This window comes from Typha angustifolia, chromosome 11 (assembly GCF_048772165.1).
Source record: "Typha angustifolia cultivar Huaian chromosome 11, ASM4877216v1, whole genome shotgun sequence".
NCBI classification, from domain to species: domain Eukaryota; kingdom Viridiplantae; phylum Streptophyta; class Magnoliopsida; order Poales; family Typhaceae; genus Typha; species Typha angustifolia.
The window spans coordinates 3,908,187-3,929,993 of NC_133249.1; the positions used below are offsets into that span (position 1 = coordinate 3,908,187).

The window sequence follows — 21,807 nt, forward strand, 5'->3', positions numbered from 1 at the left end:
GATGAGATTTAAGGTGATTTAGTAAACTAGAGATTCTAGCTTCTACAAAATTTAACTGCAATTAGTCAGCTATATAAAATGGATAAGACTTTTCATCTTCACACCTAATAAGGCTATTTTCTTGCTCACCTTTCATCGTCTGGTCCTCTTCTCCTTCGGAACTTGGACATAAGTGTTTCAGTTGAATGTTCTCTCAGATGTGAAATCACAAGCTCATAATATGTTATTAAGGATGGCTAGAAATTTTGAAAAGAAAAGCAAATAAGATGAGCAGATTAGTTAGCCCACAAAATTTTGTCTCAATTATTAAATGGTTCCGCGGTTGAACTATTTGAATCAGTCGACTCTTACCAGAGTCAATTACATTTGATAACACATGAATGATATAACTAGTGACTATAGTGTAAAGGCAGATAGAGTAGTGATGTTACGAAGAAGAGACTCAAGAAGAAAGACTCTGTTGCTGCAAGTAACGGAAAACAAAATTTCCTATCATCTGTGAGGAGATTCTTCCACACAAAGGCGTGCAAATCGTGATGCACAATGGAATTTACTAAATCACATGGTTTAGTTGTCTATCATTAGACTGAGCGATAATAGAAACATTTTTAGTGGACAGAATTCCATCTGTAGCTGAATAAGATCAGCGGACATCTCCTGAGCACAATAATTTTAGTCATTGCTCAAACCAAACTTCGAGACGGCACTTTTGCTATCCACTCAAAATTTAAAAATGACTAGATTTATTAATCTTGGAATGTATTTGTTCAACGTTTGGAAACACAAGGCAGAATACACCAAACGCCGACCAGTTATGGTACTAAATATAAAACGTACTGTTACTATTACTATTATATTCAGCTCAGAAGTTTACTTCTCTTGTGAATATATTAATATTTAAGAAAACAAGCATATAACTGTAAAAATCTATTGCCACATATATTTAGCTGAAAAATACATCCATTTGCATGCATATCATGCATTAAATCTTGCCTACAAATACCCCCTCACTCTTCTTCTTGTCCACCCAAATTCAAAATTAGCCATGGCTACCAACCTGATGATCTCCTTGGAAACAATCTTCCCCATGAGCAACACCCTACTCTTCCTCATCTCCCTCTTCTTCTTCCTCCTCCACAGCCTTGCTTTCCAGCCAAAAGATAAAACCACAAGCGCGAGTCGTCGCCGCCTCCCTCCCGGGCCGATACCTTCTCCCATTGTCGGAAACATCCTTACAATGCTCCGCCACAAGCCGCACTTCCGGTGGATCCTCAACGTCTCGGAGAGAAAAGACATAACGTGCATCCGCCTCGGCGGCACGCATGTTATCGTCGTAAATTCCCCGGCCCTCGCCCGTGAGTTCCTCAAGAAACACGATGCCACCTTCGCAACGCGGCCTTGCACAATAGCCACAGATTACTCTAGCCGCGGATACCTATCCGTCGCCTTCACCCCGTGGGGTGATCAATGGAAGAAGATGAGGAGAGTGATGGCCTCTGAGGTGTTATATATTAACTCACCAACTACCCGTTTAATTCAAGAAGTGAACTTGCCTGACTCAAATGGGTGAAGATTTTATATACGAAATAAGGAATTATGATACTAAGATATTACGAACTATTACTCATTTTCTCACCTTTTGACGGTGTTAACAGAAACATCACTATTTTAACCTTAATTTTTCTTTTTCTTTCTTCTTAAAAAAAGAGGTAATCTAGTCCCTAGATAATTTAAAATTGATTAGGCGACACTCAATCGCCATATTACTTTTGATACAAAATTTTGACAAAGGTTTTACGTAACTAAGGAAGTCTGCTATATGTGATATTATAAGAAGGATAACTTCTAGAGTTTTATATTTTAACAGGTATTGAGTCCTGCAAGGCTACGGTTGCAATCGTGTTTGCGAGAGGAGGAGGCCGACAACCTCGTAAGGTATGTATATAACTGTTGCAAGAATGCCGGTGAGGTGATCGATGTCCGACGGCTGGTGAGATACTACAGTGGTAGTGTGATAAGGAGGATGACGTTTGGAGTTAGGCATTTTGGTGATGGAGGCGAGGACGGCGGGCCCGGCGAGGAGGAGGTGGAGCATGTCGAGGCGGCGTTCGAGGCGCTTTCGATGTTTTACTCTTTCTGTCCATCGGATTTCATGCCGTCGTTGAGGTGTTTGGACTTGGGTGGGCATGAGAAAAGGATAAGGGAGGCGACTAGGGTGACACAAAAGTACCATGATCCTCTTATAGACGAGAGGTTGGAGAAGAGGAGAGGCGGGAAGGAGGAGGGAGAGAAGAGGGAGGACATTGTTGACGTGTTGGTTTCATTGAAGGCAAGTGACGGGAGTTGGCTGTTGACAGCTGAGGAGATCAAGGCTCTAGCTGCCGTAAGCCGTCATTGCATGCATGTTAATTTCCACACGATTACTCTTTCTTGTTATTGCTTTTATTATTACCTTCTTCAGTTCTAGCAGTGATGTATAAATTTATTAACTATTGGTTGGGCAGGATTTGACGTATGCAACCGTGGACAACCCTTCCAACGCGGTAGAGTGGGCCCTCGCCGAGCTACTGAACCAACCGGACCTCCTTCAGAAGGCCGTCGACGAGTTGGACCGGGTGGTCGGCCCGGATCGACTAGTCCAAGAAGCCGACTTCTCCCATCTCCCTTTCATCAAGGCCGTCGCCCGCGAAGCCCTCCGGCTTCATCCGATTGCACCGTTCAACCTGCCCCACGTCGCCATGGCTGACGCCACCGTCGCCGGCTACTTCATCCCCAAGGGAAGCCAAGTGCTGCTGAGCCGGGTCGGGTTGGGTCGGAATCCAAAAGTCTGGACCGACCCGCTCCGGTTTAACCCGGACCGGCATTTGGAGGATGGTTCAGGGAACGTTGAGATAGCTGAACCGGACCTCCGGTTCATCTCATTTACTACTGGAAGGAGAGGGTGCATGGGAGCAGCCTTAGGGAGCGTCATGACCTATATGTTGCTTGCTAGGCTTCTTCAGGCGTTTCGATGGAGTCCGGCACCGGGCGTCGAGCGTATCGACCTCTCGGAGGAGAAGACGAGCCTCTACATGGTGAGGCCTCTGCGAGCTTCCGCTAAGCCTCGCATGAAGTTATTAGCAGACTTGTAAGGCCATCGAATATATTTATTTACATATTGTCTTATTGCCTAATATATCGACGGGGAATTATCGAATAACACTCTATATTATAATGATTAATTTTGTGATTCTCTCTCTCCGCCTATAGCACCCCCCATATCTTGATGATTTTAAAGAAATTTAATAGAGATTGCATGTGGTTTAATTGCAAATAGCAATAATGTAAAGTTTAAAACAAACTATCGGGACCAAAATATAGGGTGGTATTTGAACATTTACCTAAAAATATATAATGAAATAAAAAGCCATCTTTCCTCTCTGTTAGCTCAAACATTTGCGGTTGATAGCTTAGCAGTGTGGTTAACTTAGATAAACAGCTTAGCAGCGCAACAACTTTGAGCAAATTTTGAAAATGTTTGGTTCGAAGTAATTATTCGGTAACGAATATCTTAAATGAGTGAAGGATTTTCTTGATTTTGCAATTAGAAATGTGAATCCAACTGGTATGATATTATGTGTAAAATTTATGTCCATACTAAATGAAAAAGTGGGAAGATGTGTTTAAACATTTGTTATGCATTGGATTCCTTAGTGGATATACACATTAGATTTTCTATAGAGAAACTACATCACAAGAGTCTATCTAATGATACCACTGCCAATGACAACCTTGTTCAAAATGATGATATGCATGAATTGTTATACGAAACATTTGATATATTAAACAATCAAGATGGACAAGAAATTGCAGCAAAGCTAGGGGTGGGCCTAATGTAGAAAATTGCAGCCACTGTCGATGTTGTTGCCGAATAGCTTGGGTGTTTTAGCTGTCATTCGGCCGGGTTTGGGTGACGATTTTGTTGCCACCTTTGCTTCTGAGCTGATGTGCTACTTTTCCGTGTTGCATTTTGGTGTGTGCTCTACTCCCTCTTCCCGCTTGGTTCTTCAACAGGGTAGGAGGCAATTCTATTTCCCGCCCTTCGAGCTCGTAATCCTTTTCTTTTGCTTAAGTAGTGTGCTAATGTTTGTTGGTGGCTGGAATTTAGTCGATTTTCAATCTTTGCCTCTCCCACTCTTGGGGATTGCAGGTCTATATGTGTGTGTGTATTTTTAATAGTTTAGACTGTGATGGGGATGCAATTAAGCTGACTTAATTAAAACACTAGGCTAAACTCTATTTTCTTTATCTTTAATTTCTGAGCCATTTGGCTTGATGATTTGCTTTCCGTAGGTAGTTGCTTACCTTAGCTAAGTGGGAGGCTAGCTTGTGTCAAATGTATGTTAATTCGCCGCCCCTCTAGCTTTTTCTATGTATCAAGTTACAATTATTGTATTAGACTTGGATTTAATGAAAGTATCTACTCCGAAACTTCCAATCTAAGAGAGAGAGAGACTGAGAGAATTGGTTAGATACATACTTGAAATTTTGCTTTTTGAGAAGTATATCACGATGCAACATTAATTTTGGCTTCACGCGACTAATATTTTAGGACTCGTAATTTATGAGTTAGAAAAACTCTAGAATCGATATTCATATTTGTTATGTTTAAAATAAACATTTCTATCTTCATTTATATTATGGAATAAATATATAATAGTTATTATTGATAGATAATATAAAAATAAGAAAAGAATTTTTTTTATAAAGTTATGATAAATTATTTTTTTGATTTATTATGAAATAGATTGATGAGATAGATATTATTGATAAATTAATAAACGAATTGGTGTACGGTATAAAATTTATTTTTAATAAATAATATTTAGATTATAAATTATAATTATAATTATAACATTTAACCGTTATTCTGAAATAATGGCTATGTTATATAATAATAAGAAAAAAAAACAGTTGTTATTTCTGAATTGACAGTGGGCTTAGAGGATAATAGGACATAATTCCAACTGTGCAAGGTCCGGCATGCATCCAAGCATAACAGTTGGAGGAGGTTGGATAAGCATGGCATGTGAAGAGGACGAATACGAATATTTGTTTTTGTCCAACTGTCGATACGTCAAACTTTTAAAACCGACGACGACCTCTATATCGTCACCGTACTCACTCTCCAGTTAAATGAGTTATTATTTTCCCGACCAGATCTGTTGCCGTATTTAGCTGACTAGTGTATCTTTTTTTTATCTTTTTCTTTTTATGGGAATAGAGTAAATCCACGTGCATGCAGATCACATGCTATATATATCACCCCGCCCCCCAAGGACTGTTGTTCTACTACAAGCCGCACTACAGGCTTCTCTAGATCTTCTAGTGCATGCACCACACAACCACCATGGTTACCAACACCCTCACCTTGGACACAATCCTCCCCGTGAGCACCCTACTCTTCCTCACCTTCCTCATCCTCTTCCTCCAATCCTTTCCTTTCCAGCCAAAAGATAAAGCCACAATGACTGCGAGTCGCCGCCTCCCTCCTGGGCCGACGCCTCTTCCCGTCGCGGCAGGAAACCTCCTTACGATGCTCAACCACAGCCCTTGCTTCCGGTGGGTCCTTACCGTCTCGGAGAAAAACGACATAACATGCATCCGCCTTGGCGGCACGGATGTTATCGTCGTGAACTGCCCGGTCTTCGCTCGTGAGTTCCTCAAGAAACACGACGCTACCTTCGCATCGCGGCCTCTCACGATGGCCACCGAGTACGCGAGCCGCGGTTACTTATCCACCGCTCTCTCCCCGTGGGGCGATCAGTGGAAGAAGATGAGGAGGGTGATCGCGTAGGAGGTGTTAGCCCCTGCAAGGCTACGGTTGCAATCGGGTTTGCGGGAGGAGGAGGCCGACCATCTCGTAAAGTATGTACATAACCATTGCAAGAACACCGGGAAGGTGATGGTTGTGTTGAAAGATGGTTTGCTAGGATAGCTAAGATAACACACCTTCCAACTGATCTTGCTGTGCTTGCACTTTCCTATTATACCTTTCCTGGTTGATATTGCATTCCACTCAACTGAGACTTATGTCTTAGCATTCTAAAACGGGCATGTCCAAATGAGACTTCTTATCCATAACGGCAGATTACAATCTCCCTCAATACCAAAGAGATTACCAAAAAAATCATAATTTTATTTTCCTGTTGTTCAAATTTCTGCTTCTGAGTTGTATGGTATGTATCCTTCACATTTTAGTTATTTTAGTCATTGTGTGTTCTGTATATTTCCTTTAAGGACGGTTCATGACCTTTGAATTGTAATAATATTTCTTCCAATGTAGGAGTCATGGAATACTGCTCAATTTATTCCCATATACATATATACGACTTACAAGTTTTGCAAAATTCAATCTCAATTGTTGCTACACAGTGTTCCAAATTCTTTCTGTGGTAATCATAGGAAGTTGGTAACTATTTGTGCAGATTCTATGCTTTGTCAACCAGTTGATACTTGTGTTGCTGGAAAGTGTGTTTGGGCAATAACTTTGTGCTTTATTTAGTAATGAAAGCTTGAAGGTTTAGAATAATTTTTCTCTTTGCAGTTGGTGGCAGTATTCATCAAATCTTGCCAGTTATGAGCAGCTGGATGCTCACGAGTTCTTCATCTCAATGCTCGTCAGGATTCATGAAAAGGAGCAATCTAACTTCCTACATAAAGGTGCTTGCTTCGTAAATGTTTATTTAATAATAGAATCTCTAGATCAAGTGATCATATTTCAAAAGTATAATTTATTTAAAATTAGCTGTTGACCCCTTAAGTTTGAGCAACTTAACAGAATTTATCATCACAGCAGGATCTGGAGATTGCCATTGTATTGCTCACTCAGTGTTCTCTGGGGTCTTGAGGTCGGATGTTACTTGCGCCGTCTGTGGATATACTTCTACCACTTACGATCCTTGTGTTGATCTATCTCTCAACTTGGAACCACGGAAGGGCATGAAAGCTAAAGATAATTCAAGAATCTCCACTCTTATGGGATGTCTTGACCTTTTCACAAGGCCTGAGAAGTTGGGTCCTGATCAGAAGCTGTACTGCCAACACTGCCAACTGCGGCAAAACTCGATGAAGCAAATGTCCATCCGAAGGCTGCCTTTGGTCCTTTGCTTCCACATCAAAAGATTTGAACACTCATTGATTCGAAAAACATCGAAGAAGATCGACGAATACTTGCAGTTCCCGTTCTCACTGGACATGACACCTTATCTGTCATCATCTAATATAAGGGACAGATTTGGCAACAGGATCTTTGCTTTCGAGGGTGATGAGTTGGACATATCGAGTGATTTATGTTCAGAATTCGACGTCTTTGTTGTGGTCACACACATCGGAACATTGGAATCGGAGCATTACGTGACCTATCTTCGACTTAGAGACCACTGGAACAAGTGCGATGATGCTTCGATTACACAAGTAACTGAACGAGCGGTAAGAGCTTCACAAGTCTACATGATGTATTATGTACAGAAGCAGCAGAATTAAATCACTGGTGAAGCGAATCATCCCAATGGTTGGAAGTGACAATAGAGACTGACAGATATTTCTATCATGGAAAGCTCATAATACACATTGAAAACTAAGTTGATCTGGAACCAACTAATAATTCTTTAGTTACTGAGGTATGGACAATTCGTTCTTCTTCTTCTTCAGTGCTTTGTACAAATAATTACTTCCCTCATGCGATAATATATAATTTTTCAGAACTTATCAAGTTACAACATCATAAGCACTAAGGTAATTCATCTTCCCTCATGAAACAGAGCCTCTTATTTGTCAGTGATGGATTTGTGCATACCAACTTAAACAATCTTTTTTGTCTTAGCTAGTATTTAGAACTGCAGCATGTACCCTAAAAAATTATTGTTTGGTTTTCTGTGTCCAGAGATTTTGCATCTTTGTATTCCAAAGAAATGCTCATATGTTGTATTTTGACATGCACTCAATACACAATGACATCTTTGAATTCCAAAGATGGTTTATATTTGAATCCACCGTGAAAGATGTGTTGTGATACTTGAAAAAGTCGTCGACTGTCTACAAATGCATATACTTACTTTTTAATACATATGCATCTCCAGATATAAGGAACCTACTGAACCCATAAATCATTAGTCGACAGTGGTGTCATCCTGCGGACCATCAGTACAGAGAAACTCAATGTTGCATAACTTGTGCTGCGCTCAACTATACTAGTAATAGACGTGATCAAACCCGGGCCGGTTTGAACCGGGCTAAGCCTGGCCCGGACCCCATTTAGGCCCGACCCGAGCCCGAACTACCAATGGTTGGCCTAAGCCAGCCCTTTGCCCGCCCGCCCGAGCTCGGAAGCCTGCCCGTTTGTCCCGCAACTAGACCCGCCTGTTCTGCTATAATATTTACCCATTCTGCTATAGTAAAAACTAACTAAAAAGTTGGTATTGTACTATTTTACATTTTTTTAAGCACACATTTAAATTTATTTAAAATTATTATTTTTTAAATGGAGGAACATAAATATTTAAAAAAAACTGAAAATAGCTAAAATGTGGGTTTGGTCGAATGATTGGTGGGTCGAGCAGGCCCAGTCCGACCGGCTAGCCTGATCTCTCACGGCCCAACGGGCGGTAACGGGCTAGACTATTCTAGTCCAGCCCGGTCCTAGTAAACGGTGGGTTGAGCCATAAACAAATACTTAAGCCCGGTTAGTCCGAAAAACCTGGACCAAACTCGAGCTGGCCCACCCGATAATCATGTCTAACTAGTAATAGGAGAAGAAAGAGGCAGCAGGAACATAAAAAATACCATTAGAGGTAGGGGTGAAAATGGGTCAGATTAATTCTGACCCGATCCACTATTGGGCCTAAATCGTTTCATATTATGTTAAAATTTATATCCGATCTGAATATGGGTTCAGATATGAATAGGATTTTTATGAAAAGAAAAACTTGAATACCGATTCGTGTACAGATAAAAGAAATTGTGATATGAAGACGGAGTCGATATAATTTTTCAAGTACGGATATGGATATCAGATATCTATTTTTCCGCTTATTTTTAATGACTTATAATTTTTAGTTTGCTTATTTAAATGATGAATATTGATATTATTATTAATAATTGTTATAAATTATTTGTAAACGGTGATTTTGCTAAATTTATATGTATTTGGCATGCAAATATTATTTGAATTTCTTAATATTTGTGTTAGTTGTCTCCAAAAGAAATATTATAATTCTTTTAAAATTTGATCGGCGTTCATTTATGATCCAATCTTTTATTCGAAAATTCGTATCCATTTAGTTTGGATGTGATTTTAAATATTGTTATCCGTCCAATATTCGGTATCCGAATCTATAACTGTACTAAAATTAAATATGGTTCGCATGTCTGATTAGATTTCACGCCTACTTAGAGATGACCATTGAACATGCCGACTTGAGTTTATTGGGCTGATTGGGCTTAAAATTTATTCACGGCCTGATCTACTAATCACTCAAGTCGGGCCAGGTTTATACTAGGCTAGAATGCTATACTAATTATCACCTACTAATCCATAAGATATCAATCCTAGGTTAGGCATAACGGGCCTAGTGTAACATGCAAAATTTAAAACCATAACTGATCTCTATGAAAATATTTTAGAAACCTTTTATAAAAAATAAAATATTTATATATTAATATCTAATTTACTAAATATTCGATCTGAAACTTAAAAACCAATAAAAATAGACATGCATCGTGACTCAAGCCAATCTTAGACTTGTCGGGCATTCTGTTACATGGCTCAGGTGTCAATCACTTAGCTCACATAACATGTACACTCGGCTAACTAAAACTTGGTGAAACTTTACCAATAGAGAGGTATAGAACATCTAGACATCTACAAGCTTACAAAGTTAGAAAAGCAGAAAGCAATTGCAGCGAGAGGGCCAACAATATCAATAGCTTTCATGACTGACATGTTGTAAATGTGCTCCACCTTTTTTCTCCACGTTTTTCTGTTCTTAACCAAGGATCGACTAGTCCAAGAAGCCGACAATATCGATCGCTTTCATGACGTACAATTAGAGCTGTCAATAGTACATTAGTACGCGAGAGAGCTCTTCCAAGAGGGAACCTTCAAGGCTCCGAAATGAGTTACAGGACGCGAGAGCTATTCTAGTAGAATTAAAAGATTACGATATATATTTTTTTCTTAAAAAAAATAGGATTAGGAGCTGACTAGAAGAATGATAAAAGCTTTCAACATATGTATATAAAGACATATAATAAAGTTTTAGCTTTTCATATGACGAATGCCCATGGAGAATGCACAGAATTATAGGCAATTGAAAGAATAGGTCCGAATAAGAATCACACTATATCAGAAGATCTTTTGAAGTATATTGTATCTCTGTCGTTTCCTTTTGTTTCAATATTATCACATGTAGTTGTTGAGTACGAGTTTTTCTATAGATTATATTGTGTTAGACGATAAAAACAATGATGAGATTTAAGGTGATTTAGTAAACTAGAGATTCTAGCTTCTACAAAATTCAACTGCAATTAGTCAGCTATATAAAATGGATAAGACTTTTCATCTTCACACCTAATAAGGTTATTTTCTTGCTCACCTTTCATCGTCTGGTCCTCTTCTCCTTCGGAACTTGGACATAAGTGTTTCAGTTGAATGTTCTCTCAGATGTGAAATCACAAGCTCATAATATGTTATTAAGGATGGCTAGAAATTTTGAAAAGAAAAGCAAAAAAGATGAGCAGATTAGTTAGCCCACAAAATTTTGTCTCAATTATTAAATGGTTCCGCGGTTGAACTATTTGAATCAGTCGACTCTTACCAGAGTCAATTACATTTGATAACACATGAATGATATAACTAGTGACTATAGTGTAAAGGCAGATAGAGTAGTGATGTTACGAAGAAGAGACTCAAGAAGAAAGACTCTGTTGCTGCAAGTAACGGAAAACAAAATTTCCTATCATCTGTGAGGAGATTCTTCCACACAAAGGCGTGCAAATCGTGATGCACAATGGAATTTACTAAATCACATGGTTTAGTTGTCTATCATTAGACTGAGCGATAATAGAAACATTTTTAGTGGACAGAATTCCATCTGTAGCTGAATAAGATCAGCGGACATCTCCTGAGCACAATAATTTTAGTCATTGCTCAAACCAAACTTCGAGACGGCACTTTTGCTATCCACTCAAAATTTAAAAATGACTAGATTTATTAATCTTGGAATGTATTTGTTCAACGTTTGGAAACACAAGGCAGAATACACCAAACGCCGACCAGTTATGGTACTAAATATAAAACGTACTGTTACTATTACTATTATATTCAGCTCAGAAGTTTACTTCTCTTGTGAATATATTAATATTTAAGAAAACAAGCATATAACTGTAAAAATCTATTGCCACATATATTTAGCTGAAAAATACATCCATTTGCATGCATATCATGCCTTAAATCTTGCCTACAAATACCCCCTCACTCTTCGTCTTCTTATCCACGCAAATTCAAAATTAGCCATGGCTACCAACCTGATGATCTCCTTGGAAACAATCTTCCCCACGAGCAACACCCTACTCTTCCTCATCTCCCTCTTCTTCTTCCTCCTCCACAGCCTTGCTTTCCAGCCAAAAGATAAAACCACAAGCGCGAGTCGTCGCCGCCTCCCTCCCGGGCCGATACCTTCTCCCATTGTCGGAAACATCCTTACAATGCTCCGCCACAAGCCGCACTTCCGGTGGATCCTCAACGTCTCGGAGAGAAAAGACATAACGTGCATCCGCCTCGGCGGCACGCATGTTATCGTCGTAAATTCCCCGGCCCTCGCCCGTGAGTTCCTCAAGAAACACGATGCCACCTTCGCAACGCGGCCATGCACAATAGCCACAGATTACTCGAGCCGCGGATACCTATCCGTCATCTTCACCCCGTGGGGTGATCAATGGAAGAAGATGAGGAGAGTGATGGCCTCTGAGGTGTTATATATTAACTTACCAACTACCCGTTTAATTCAAGAAGTGAACTTGCCTGACTCAAATGGGTGAAGATTTTATATACGAAATAAGGAATTATGATACTAAGATATTACGAACTATTACTCATTTTCTCACCTTTTGACGGTGTTAACAGAAACATCACTATTTTAACCTTAATTTTTCTTTTTCTTTCTTCTTAAAAAAAGAGGTAATCTAGTCCCTAGATAATTTAAAATTGATTAGGCGACACTCAATCGCCATATTACTTTTGATACAAAATTTTGACAAAGGTTTTACGTAACTAAGGAAGTCTGCTATATGTGATATTATAAGAAGGATAATTTCTAGAGTTTTATATTTTAACAGGTATTGAGTCCTGCAAGGCTACGGTTGCAATCGTGTTTACGAGAGGAGGAGGCCGACAACCTCGTAAGGTATGTATATAACTGTTGCAAGAATGCCGGTGAGGTGATCGATGTCCGACGGCTGGTGAGATACTACAGTGGTAGTGTGATAAGGAGGATGACGTTTGGAGTTAGGCATTTTGGTGATGGAGGCGAGGACGGCGGGCCCGGCGAGGAGGAGGTGGAGCATGTCGAGGCGGCGTTCGAGGCGCTTTCGATGTTTTACTCTTTCTGTCCATCGGATTTCATGCCGTCGTTGAGGTGTTTGGACTTGGGTGGGCATGAGAAAAGGATAAGGGAGGCGACTAGGGTGACACAAAAGTACCATGATCCTCTTATAGACGAGAGGTTGGAGAAGAGGAGAGGCGGGAAGGAGGAGGGAGAGAAGACGGAGGACATTGTTGACGTGTTGGTTTCATTGAAGGCAAGTGACGGGAGTTGGCTGTTGACAGCTGAGGAGATCAAGGCTCTAGCTGCGGTAAGCTGTCATTGCATGCATGTTAATTTCCACACGATTACTCTTTCTTGTTATTGCTTTTATTATTACCTTCTTCAGTTCTAGCAGTGATGTATAAATTTATTAACTATTGGTTGGGCAGGATTTGACGTATGCAACCGTGGACAACCCTTCCAACGCGGTAGAGTGGGCCCTCGCCGAGCTACTGAACCAACCGGACCTCCTTCAGAAGGCCGTCGACGAGTTGGACCGGGTGGTCGGCCCGGATCGACTAGTCCAAGAAGCCGACTTCTCCCATCTCCCTTTCATCAAGGCCGTCGCCCGCGAAGCCCTCCGGCTTCATCCGATTGCACCGTTCAACCTGCCCCACGTCGCCATGGCTGACGCTACCGTCGCCGGCTACTTCATCCCCAAGGGAAGCCAAGTGCTGCTGAGCCGGGTCGGGTTGGGTCGGAATCCAAAAGTCTGGACCGACCCGCTCCGGTTTAACCCGGACCGGCATTTGGAGGATGGTTCAGGGAACGTTGAGATAGCTGAACCGGACCTCCGGTTCATCTCATTTACTACTGGAAGGAGAGGGTGCATGGGAGCAGCCTTAGGGAGCGTCATGACCTATATGTTGCTTGCTAGGCTTCTTCAGGCGTTTCGATGGAGTCCGGCACCGGGCGTCGAGCGTATCGACCTCTCGGAGGAGAAGACGAGCCTCTACATGGTGAGGCCTCTGCGAGCTTCCGCTAAGCCTCGCATGAAGTTATTAGCAGACTTGTAAGGCCATCGAATATATTTATTTACATATTGTCTTATTGCCTAATATATCGACGGGGAATTATCGAATAACACTCTATATTATAATGATTAATTTTGTGATTCTCTCTCTCCGCCTATAGCACCCCCCATATCTTGATGATTTTAAAGAAATTTAATAGAGATTGCATGTGGTTTAATTGCAAATAGCAATAATGTAAAGTTTAAAACAAACTATCGGGACCAAAATATAGGGTGGTATTTGAACATTTACCTAAAAATATATAATGAAATAAAAAGCCATCTTTCCTCTCTGTTAGCTCAAACATTTGCGGTTGATAGCTTAGCAGTGTGGTTAACTTAGATAAACAGCTTAGCAGCGCAACAACTTTGAGCAAATTTTGAAAATGTTTGGTTCGAAGTAATTATTCGGTAACGAATATCTTAAATGAGTGAAGGATTTTCTTGATTTTGCAATTAGAAATGTGAATCCAACTGGTATGATATTATGTGTAAAATTTATGTCCATACTAAATGAAAAAGTGGGAAGATGTGTTTAAACATTTGTTATGCATTGGATTCCTTAGTGGATATACACATTAGATTTTCTATAGAGAAACTACATCACAAGAGTCTATCTAATGATACCACTGCCAATGACAACCTTGTTCAAAATGATGATATGCATGAATTGTTATACGAAACATTTGATATATTAAACAATCAAGATGGACAAGAAATTGCAGCAAAGCTAGGGGTGGGCCTAATGTAGAAAATTGCAGCCACTGTCGATGTTGTTGCCGAATAGCTTGGGTGTTTTAGCTGTCATTCGGCCGGGTTTGGGTGACGATTTTGTTGCCACCTTTGCTTCTGAGCTGATGTGCTACTTTTCCGTGTTGCATTTTGGTGTGTGCTCTACTCCCTCTTCCCGCTTGGTTCTTCAACAGGGTAGGAGGCAATTCTATTTCCCGCCCTTCGAGCTCGTAATCCTTTTCTTTTGCTTAAGTAGTGTGCTAATGTTTGTTGGTGGCTGGAATTTAGTCGATTTTCAATCTTTGCCTCTCCCACTCTTGGGGATTGCAGGTCTATATGTGTGTGTGTATTTTTAATAGTTTAGACTGTGATGGGGATGCAATTAAGCTGACTTAATTAAAACACTAGGCTAAACTCTATTTTCTTTATCTTTAATTTCTGAGCCATTTGGCTTGATGATTTGCTTTCCGTAGGTAGTTGCTTACCTTAGCTAAGTGGGAGGCTAGCTTGTGTCAAATGTATGTTAATTCGCCGCCCCTCTAGCTTTTTCTATGTATCAAGTTACAATTATTGTATTAGACTTGGATTTAATGAAAGTATCTACTCCGAAACTTCCAATCTAAGAGAGAGAGAGACTGAGAGAATTGGTTAGATACATACTTGAAATTTTGCTTTTTGAGAAGTATATCACGATGCAACATTAATTTTGGCTTCACGCGACTAATATTTTAGGACTCGTAATTTATGAGTTAGAAAAACTCTAGAATCGATATTCATATTTGTTATGTTTAAAATAAACATTTCTATCTTCATTTATATTATGGAATAAATATATAATAGTTATTATTGATAGATAATATAAAAATAAGAAAAGAATTTTTTTTATAAAGTTATGATAAATTATTTTTTTGATTTATTATGAAATAGATTGATGAGATAGATATTATTGATAAATTAATAAACGAATTGGTGTACGGTATAAAATTTATTTTTAATAAATAATATTTAGATTATAAATTATAATTATAATTATAACATTTAACCGTTATTCTGAAATAATGGCTATGTTATATAATAATAAGAAAAAAAAACAGTTGTTATTTCTGAATTGACAGTGGGCTTAGAGGATAATAGGACATAATTCCAACTGTGCAAGGTCCGGCATGCATCCAAGCATAACAGTTGGAGGAGGTTGGATAAGCATGGCATGTGAAGAGGACGAATACGAATATTTGTTTTTGTCCAACTGTCGATACGTCAAACTTTTAAAACCGACGACGACCTCTATATCGTCACCGTACTCACTCTCCAGTTAAATGAGTTATTATTTTCCCGACCAGATCTGTTGCCGTATTTAGCTGACTAGTGTATCTTTTTTTTATCTTTTTCTTTTTATGGGAATAGAGTAAATCCACGTGCATGCAGATCACATGCTATATATATCACCCCGCCCCCCAAGGACTGTTGTTCTACTACAAGCCGCACTACAGGCTTCTCTAGATCTTCTAGTGCATGCACCACACAACCACCATGGTTACCAACACCCTCACCTTGGACACAATCCTCCCCGTGAGCACCCTACTCTTCCTCACCTTCCTCATCCTCTTCCTCCAATCCTTTCCTTTCCAGCCAAAAGATAAAGCCACAATGACTGCGAGTCGCCGCCTCCCTCCTGGGCCGACGCCTCTTCCCGTCGCGGCAGGAAACCTCCTTACGATGCTCAACCACAGCCCTTGCTTCCGGTGGGTCCTTACCGTCTCGGAGAAAAACGACATAACATGCATCCGCCTTGGCGGCACGGATGTTATCGTCGTGAACTGCCCGGTCTTCGCTCGTGAGTTCCTCAAGAAACACGACGCTACCTTCGCATCGCGGCCTCTCACGATGGCCACCGAGTACGCGAGCCGCGGTTACTTATCCACCGCTCTCTCCCCGTGGGGCGATCAGTGGAAGAAGATGAGGAGGGTGATCGCGTAGGAGGTGTTAGCCCCTGCAAGGCTACGGTTGCAATCGGGTTTGCGGGAGGAGGAGGCCGACCATCTCGTAAAGTATGTACATAACCATTGCAAGAACACCGGGAAGGTGATGGTTGTGTTGAAAGATGGTTTGCTAGGATAGCTAAGATAACACACCTTCCAACTGATCTTGCTGTGCTTGCACTTTCCTATTATACCTTTCCTGGTTGATATTGCATTCCACTCAACTGAGACTTATGTCTTAGCATTCTAAAACGGGCATGTCCAAATGAGACTTCTTATCCATAACGGCAGATTACAATCTCCCTCAATACCAAAGAGATTACCAAAAAAATCATAATTTTATTTTCCTGTTGTTCAAATTTCTGCTTCTGAGTTGTATGGTATGTATCCTTCACATTTTAGTTATTTTAGTCATTGTGTGTTCTGTATATTTCCTTTAAGGACGGTTCATGACCTTTGAATTGTAATAATATTTCTTCCAATGTAGGAGTCATGGAATACTGCTCAATTTATTCCCATATACATATATACGACTTACAAGTTTTGCAAAATTCAATCTCAATTGTTGCTACACAGTGTTCCAAATTCTTTCTGTGGTAATCATAGGAAGTTGGTAACTATTTGTGCAGATTCTATGCTTTGTCAACCAGTTGATACTTGTGTTGCTGGAAAGTGTGTTTGGGCAATAACTTTGTGCTTTATTTAGTAATGAAAGCTTGAAGGTTTAGAATAATTTTTCTCTTTGCAGTTGGTGGCAGTATTCATCAAATCTTGCCAGTTATGAGCAGCTGGATGCTCACGAGTTCTTCATCTCAATGCTCGTCAGGATTCATGAAAAGGAGCAATCTAACTTCCTACATAAAGGTGCTTGCTTCGTAAATGTTTATTTAATAATAGAATCTCTAGATCAAGTGATCATATTTCAAAAGTATAATTTATTTAAAATTAGCTGTTGACCCCTTAAGTTTGAGCAACTTAACAGAATTTATCATCACAGCAGGATCTGGAGATTGCCATTGTATTGCTCACTCAGTGTTCTCTGGGGTCTTGAGGTCGGATGTTACTTGCGCCGTCTGTGGATATACTTCTACCACTTACGATCCTTGTGTTGATCTATCTCTCAACTTGGAACCACGGAAGGGCATGAAAGCTAAAGATAATTCAAGAATCTCCACTCTTATGGGATGTCTTGACCTTTTCACAAGGCCTGAGAAGTTGGGTCCTGATCAGAAGCTGTACTGCCAACACTGCCAACTGCGGCAAAACTCGATGAAGCAAATGTCCATCCGAAGGCTGCCTTTGGTCCTTTGCTTCCACATCAAAAGATTTGAACACTCATTGATTCGAAAAACATCGAAGAAGATCGACGAATACTTGCAGTTCCCGTTCTCACTGGACATGACACCTTATCTGTCATCATCTAATATAAGGGACAGATTTGGCAACAGGATCTTTGCTTTCGAGGGTGATGAGTTGGACATATCGAGTGATTTATGTTCAGAATTCGACGTCTTTGTTGTGGTCACACACATCGGAACATTGGAATCGGAGCATTACGTGACCTATCTTCGACTTAGAGACCACTGGAACAAGTGCGATGATGCTTCGATTACACAAGTAACTGAACGAGCGGTAAGAGCTTCACAAGTCTACATGATGTATTATGTACAGAAGCAGCAGAATTAAATCACTGGTGAAGCGAATCATCCCAATGGTTGGAAGTGACAATAGAGACTGACAGATATTTCTATCATGGAAAGCTCATAATACACATTGAAAACTAAGTTGATCTGGAACCAACTAATAATTCTTTAGTTACTGAGGTATGGACAATTCGTTCTTCTTCTTCTTCAGTGCTTTGTACAAATAATTACTTCCCTCATGCGATAATATATAATTTTTCAGAACTTATCAAGTTACAACATCATAAGCACTAAGGTAATTCATCTTCCCTCATGAAACAGAGCCTCTTATTTGTCAGTGATGGATTTGTGCATACCAACTTAAACAATCTTTTTTGTCTTAGCTAGTATTTAGAACTGCAGCATGTACCCTAAAAAATTATTGTTTGGTTTTCTGTGTCCAGAGATTTTGCATCTTTGTATTCCAAAGAAATGCTCATATGTTGTATTTTGACATGCACTCAATACACAATGACATCTTTGAATTCCAAAGATGGTTTATATTTGAATCCACCGTGAAAGATGTGTTGTGATACTTGAAAAAGTCGTCGACTGTCTACAAATGCATATACTTACTTTTTAATACATATGCATCTCCAGATATAAGGAACCTACTGAACCCATAAATCATTAGTCGACAGTGGTGTCATCCTGCGGACCATCAGTACAGAGAAACTCAATGTTGCATAACTTGTGCTGCGCTCAACTATACTAGTAATAGACGTGATCAAACCCGGGCCGGTTTGAACCGGGCTAAGCCTGGCCCGGACCCCATTTAGGCCCGACCCGAGCCCGAACTACCAATGGTTGGCCTAAGCCAGCCCTTTGCCCGCCCGCCCGAGCTCGGAAGCCTGCCCGTTTGTCCCGCAACTAGACCCGCCTGTTCTGCTATAATATTTACCCATTCTGCTATAGTAAAAACTAACTAAAAAGTTGGTATTGTACTATTTTACATTTTTTTAAGCACACATTTAAATTTATTTAAAATTATTATTTTTTAAATGGAGGAACATAAATATTTAAAAAAAACTGAAAATAGCTAAAATGTGGGTTTGGTCGAATGATTGGTGGGTCGAGCAGGCCCAGTCCGACCGGCTAGCCTGATCTCTCACGGCCCAACGGGCGGTAACGGGCTAGACTATTCTAGTCCAGCCCGGTCCTAGTAAACGGTGGGTTGAGCCATAAACAAATACTTAAGCCCGGTTAGTCCGAAAAACCTGGACCAAACTCGAGCTGGCCCACCCGATAATCATGTCTAACTAGTAATAGGAGAAGAAAGAGGCAGCAGGAACATAAAAAATACCATTAGAGGTAGGGGTGAAAATGGGTCAGATTAATTCTGACCCGATCCACTATTGGGCCTAAATCGTTTCATATTATGTTAAAATTTATATCCGATCTGAATATGGGTTCAGATATGAATAGGATTTTTATGAAAAGAAAAACTTGAATACCGATTCGTGTACAGATAAAAGAAATTGTGATATGAAGACGGAGTCGATATAATTTTTCAAGTACGGATATGGATATCAGATATCTATTTTTCCGCTTATTTTTAATGACTTATAATTTTTAGTTTGCTTATTTAAATGATGAATATTGATATTATTATTAATAATTGTTATAAATTATTTGTAAACGGTGATTTTGCTAAATTTATATGTATTTGGCATGCAAATATTATTTGAATTTCTTAATATTTGTGTTAGTTGTCTCCAAAAGAAATATTATAATTCTTTTAAAATTTGATCGGCGTTCATTTATGATCCAATCTTTTATTCGAAAATTCGTATCCATTTAGTTTGGATGTGATTTTAAATATTGTTATCCGTCCAATATTCGGTATCCGAATCTATAACTGTACTAAAATTAAATATGGTTCGCATGTCTGATTAGATTTCACGCCTACTTAGAGATGACCATTGAACATGCCGACTTGAGTTTATTGGGCTGATTGGGCTTAAAATTTATTCACGGCCTGATCTACTAATCACTCAAGTCGGGCCAGGTTTATACTAGGCTAGAATGCTATACTAATTATCACCTACTAATCCATAAGATATCAATCCTAGGTTAGGCATAACGGGCCTAGTGTAACATGCAAAATTTAAAACCATAACTGATCTCTATGAAAATATTTTAGAAACCTTTTATAAAAAATAAAATATTTATATATTAATATCTAATTTACTAAATATTCGATCTGAAACTTAAAAACCAATAAAAATAGACATGCATCGTGACTCAAGCCAATCTTAGACTTGTCGGGCATTCTGTTACATGGCTCAGGTGTCAATCACTTAGCTCACATAACATGTACACTCGGCTAACTAAAACTTGGTGAAACTTTACCAATAGAGAGGTATAGAACATCTAGACATCTACAAGCTTACAAAGTTAGAAAAGCAGAAAGCAATTGCAGCGAGAGGGCCAACAATATCAATAGCTTTCATGACTGACATGTTGTAAATGTGCTCCACCTTTTTTCTCCACGTTTTTCTGTTCTTAACCAAGGATCGACTAGTCCAAGAAGCCGACAATATCGATCGCTTTCATGACGTACAATTAGAGCTGTCAATAGTACATTAGTACGCGAGAGAGCTCTTCCAAGAGGGAACCTTCAAGGCTCCGAAATGAGTTACAGGACGCGAGAGCTATTCTAGTAGAATTAAAAGATTACGATATATATTTTTTTCTTAAAAAAAATAGGATTAGGAGCTGACTAGAAGAATGATAAAAGCTTTCAACATATGTATATAAAGACATATAATAAAGTTTTAGCTTTTCATATGACGAATGCCCATGGAGAATGCACAGAATTATAGGCAATTGAAAGAATAGGTCCGAATAAGAATCACACTATATCAGAAGATCTTTTGAAGTATATTGTATCTCTGTCGTTTCCTTTTGTTTCAATATTATCACATGTAGTTGTTGAGTACGAGTTTTTCTATAGATTATATTGTGTTAGACGATAAAAACAATGATGAGATTTAAGGTGATTTAGTAAACTAGAGATTCTAGCTTCTACAAAATTCAACTGCAATTAGTCAGCTATATAAAATGGATAAGACTTTTCATCTTCACACCTAATAAGGTTATTTTCTTGCTCACCTTTCATCGTCTGGTCCTCTTCTCCTTCGGAACTTGGACATAAGTGTTTCAGTTGAATGTTCTCTCAGATGTGAAATCACAAGCTCATAATATGTTATTAAGGATGGCTAGAAATTTTGAAAAGAAAAGCAAAAAAGATGAGCAGATTAGTTAGCCCACAAAATTTTGTCTCAATTATTAAATGGTTCCGCGGTTGAACTATTTGAATCAGTCGACTCTTACCAGAGTCAATTACATTTGATAACACATGAATGATATAACTAGTGACTATAGTGTAAAGGCAGATAGAGTAGTGATGTTACGAAGAAGAGACTCAAGAAGAAAGACTCTGTTGCTGCAAGTAACGGAAAACAAAATTTCCTATCATCTGTGAGGAGATTCTTCCACACAAAGGCGTGCAAATCGTGATGCACAATGGAATTTACTAAATCACATGGTTTAGTTGTCTATCATTAGACTGAGCGATAATAGAAACATTTTTAGTGGACAGAATTCCATCTGTAGCTGAATAAGATCAGCGGACATCTCCTGAGCACAATAATTTTAGTCATTGCTCAAACCAAACTTCGAGACGGCACTTTTGCTATCCACTCAAAATTTAAAAATGACTAGATTTATTAATCTTGGAATGTATTTGTTCAACGTTTGGAAACACAAGGCAGAAT

The 21,807-nt window shown here is 39.4% G+C and overlaps 4 protein-coding genes across 4 annotated transcripts; all 4 read left to right on the forward strand.

The window, feature by feature from the left end:
- Window positions 1-1,011: 1,011 nt before the first annotated feature.
- On the forward strand, window positions 1,012-3,200 carry LOC140770809 (tyrosine N-monooxygenase-like). Its single transcript, XM_073112088.1, has 3 exons — window positions 1,012-1,501; window positions 1,868-2,383; window positions 2,505-3,200. Exons 1-3 carry the CDS (start codon window positions 1,046-1,048, stop codon window positions 3,129-3,131), a joined length of 1,599 nt encoding a protein of 532 aa, XP_072968189.1. The 5' UTR covers window positions 1,012-1,045; the 3' UTR covers window positions 3,132-3,200.
- Window positions 3,201-5,389: 2,189 nt separating this feature from the next.
- Window positions 5,390-7,628, forward strand: LOC140769816 (ubiquitin C-terminal hydrolase 22-like). The gene is made up of 4 exons (XM_073110690.1): window positions 5,390-5,832; window positions 6,445-6,510; window positions 6,587-6,702; window positions 6,839-7,628. Exons 1-4 carry the CDS (start codon window positions 5,390-5,392, stop codon window positions 7,522-7,524), a joined length of 1,311 nt encoding a protein of 436 aa, XP_072966791.1. The 3' UTR covers window positions 7,525-7,628.
- Window positions 7,629-11,500: 3,872 nt separating this feature from the next.
- LOC140770771 (tyrosine N-monooxygenase-like) lies at window positions 11,501-13,708 on the forward strand. Its single transcript, XM_073112037.1, has 3 exons — window positions 11,501-12,009; window positions 12,376-12,891; window positions 13,013-13,708. Exons 1-3 carry the CDS (start codon window positions 11,554-11,556, stop codon window positions 13,637-13,639), a joined length of 1,599 nt encoding a protein of 532 aa, XP_072968138.1. The 5' UTR covers window positions 11,501-11,553; the 3' UTR covers window positions 13,640-13,708.
- Window positions 13,709-15,897: 2,189 nt separating this feature from the next.
- LOC140769817 (ubiquitin C-terminal hydrolase 22-like) lies at window positions 15,898-18,032 on the forward strand. Its single transcript, XM_073110691.1, has 4 exons — window positions 15,898-16,340; window positions 16,953-17,018; window positions 17,095-17,210; window positions 17,347-18,032. The coding sequence occupies exons 1-4, from the start codon at window positions 15,898-15,900 to the stop codon at window positions 18,030-18,032; spliced, it is 1,311 nt and encodes a 436-aa protein (XP_072966792.1).
- Window positions 18,033-21,807: the final 3,775 nt, after the last annotated feature.

What these genes read in the sequence shown, in the direction of transcription:
- LOC140770771 (XM_073112037.1), top strand. Translation starts at nt 11,554, where the DNA reads ATGGCTACCAACCTGATGATCTCCTTGGAAACAATCTTCCCCACGAGC. An exon ending in GGAGAGTGATGGCCTCTGAG is followed by an intron (nt 12,010 to 12,375) that starts GTGTTATATATT and finishes ATATTTTAACAG; the next exon opens with GTATTGAGTCCTGCAAGGCT. An exon ending in AGATCAAGGCTCTAGCTGCG is followed by an intron (nt 12,892 to 13,012) that starts GTAAGCTGTCAT and finishes TTGGTTGGGCAG; the next exon opens with GATTTGACGTATGCAACCGT.
- LOC140769816 (XM_073110690.1), top strand. Translation starts at nt 5,390, where the DNA reads ATGGTTACCAACACCCTCACCTTGGACACAATCCTCCCCGTGAGCACC. An exon ending in AAGATGAGGAGGGTGATCGC is followed by an intron (nt 5,833 to 6,444) that starts GTAGGAGGTGTT and finishes TGGTAATCATAG; the next exon opens with GAAGTTGGTAACTATTTGTG. An exon ending in GATACTTGTGTTGCTGGAAA is followed by an intron (nt 6,511 to 6,586) that starts GTGTGTTTGGGC and finishes TTCTCTTTGCAG; the next exon opens with TTGGTGGCAGTATTCATCAA.
- LOC140770809 (XM_073112088.1), top strand. Translation starts at nt 1,046, where the DNA reads ATGGCTACCAACCTGATGATCTCCTTGGAAACAATCTTCCCCATGAGC. An exon ending in GGAGAGTGATGGCCTCTGAG is followed by an intron (nt 1,502 to 1,867) that starts GTGTTATATATT and finishes ATATTTTAACAG; the next exon opens with GTATTGAGTCCTGCAAGGCT. An exon ending in AGATCAAGGCTCTAGCTGCC is followed by an intron (nt 2,384 to 2,504) that starts GTAAGCCGTCAT and finishes TTGGTTGGGCAG; the next exon opens with GATTTGACGTATGCAACCGT.
- LOC140769817 (XM_073110691.1), top strand. Translation starts at nt 15,898, where the DNA reads ATGGTTACCAACACCCTCACCTTGGACACAATCCTCCCCGTGAGCACC. An exon ending in AAGATGAGGAGGGTGATCGC is followed by an intron (nt 16,341 to 16,952) that starts GTAGGAGGTGTT and finishes TGGTAATCATAG; the next exon opens with GAAGTTGGTAACTATTTGTG. An exon ending in ATCTAACTTCCTACATAAAG is followed by an intron (nt 17,211 to 17,346) that starts GTGCTTGCTTCG and finishes TCATCACAGCAG; the next exon opens with GATCTGGAGATTGCCATTGT.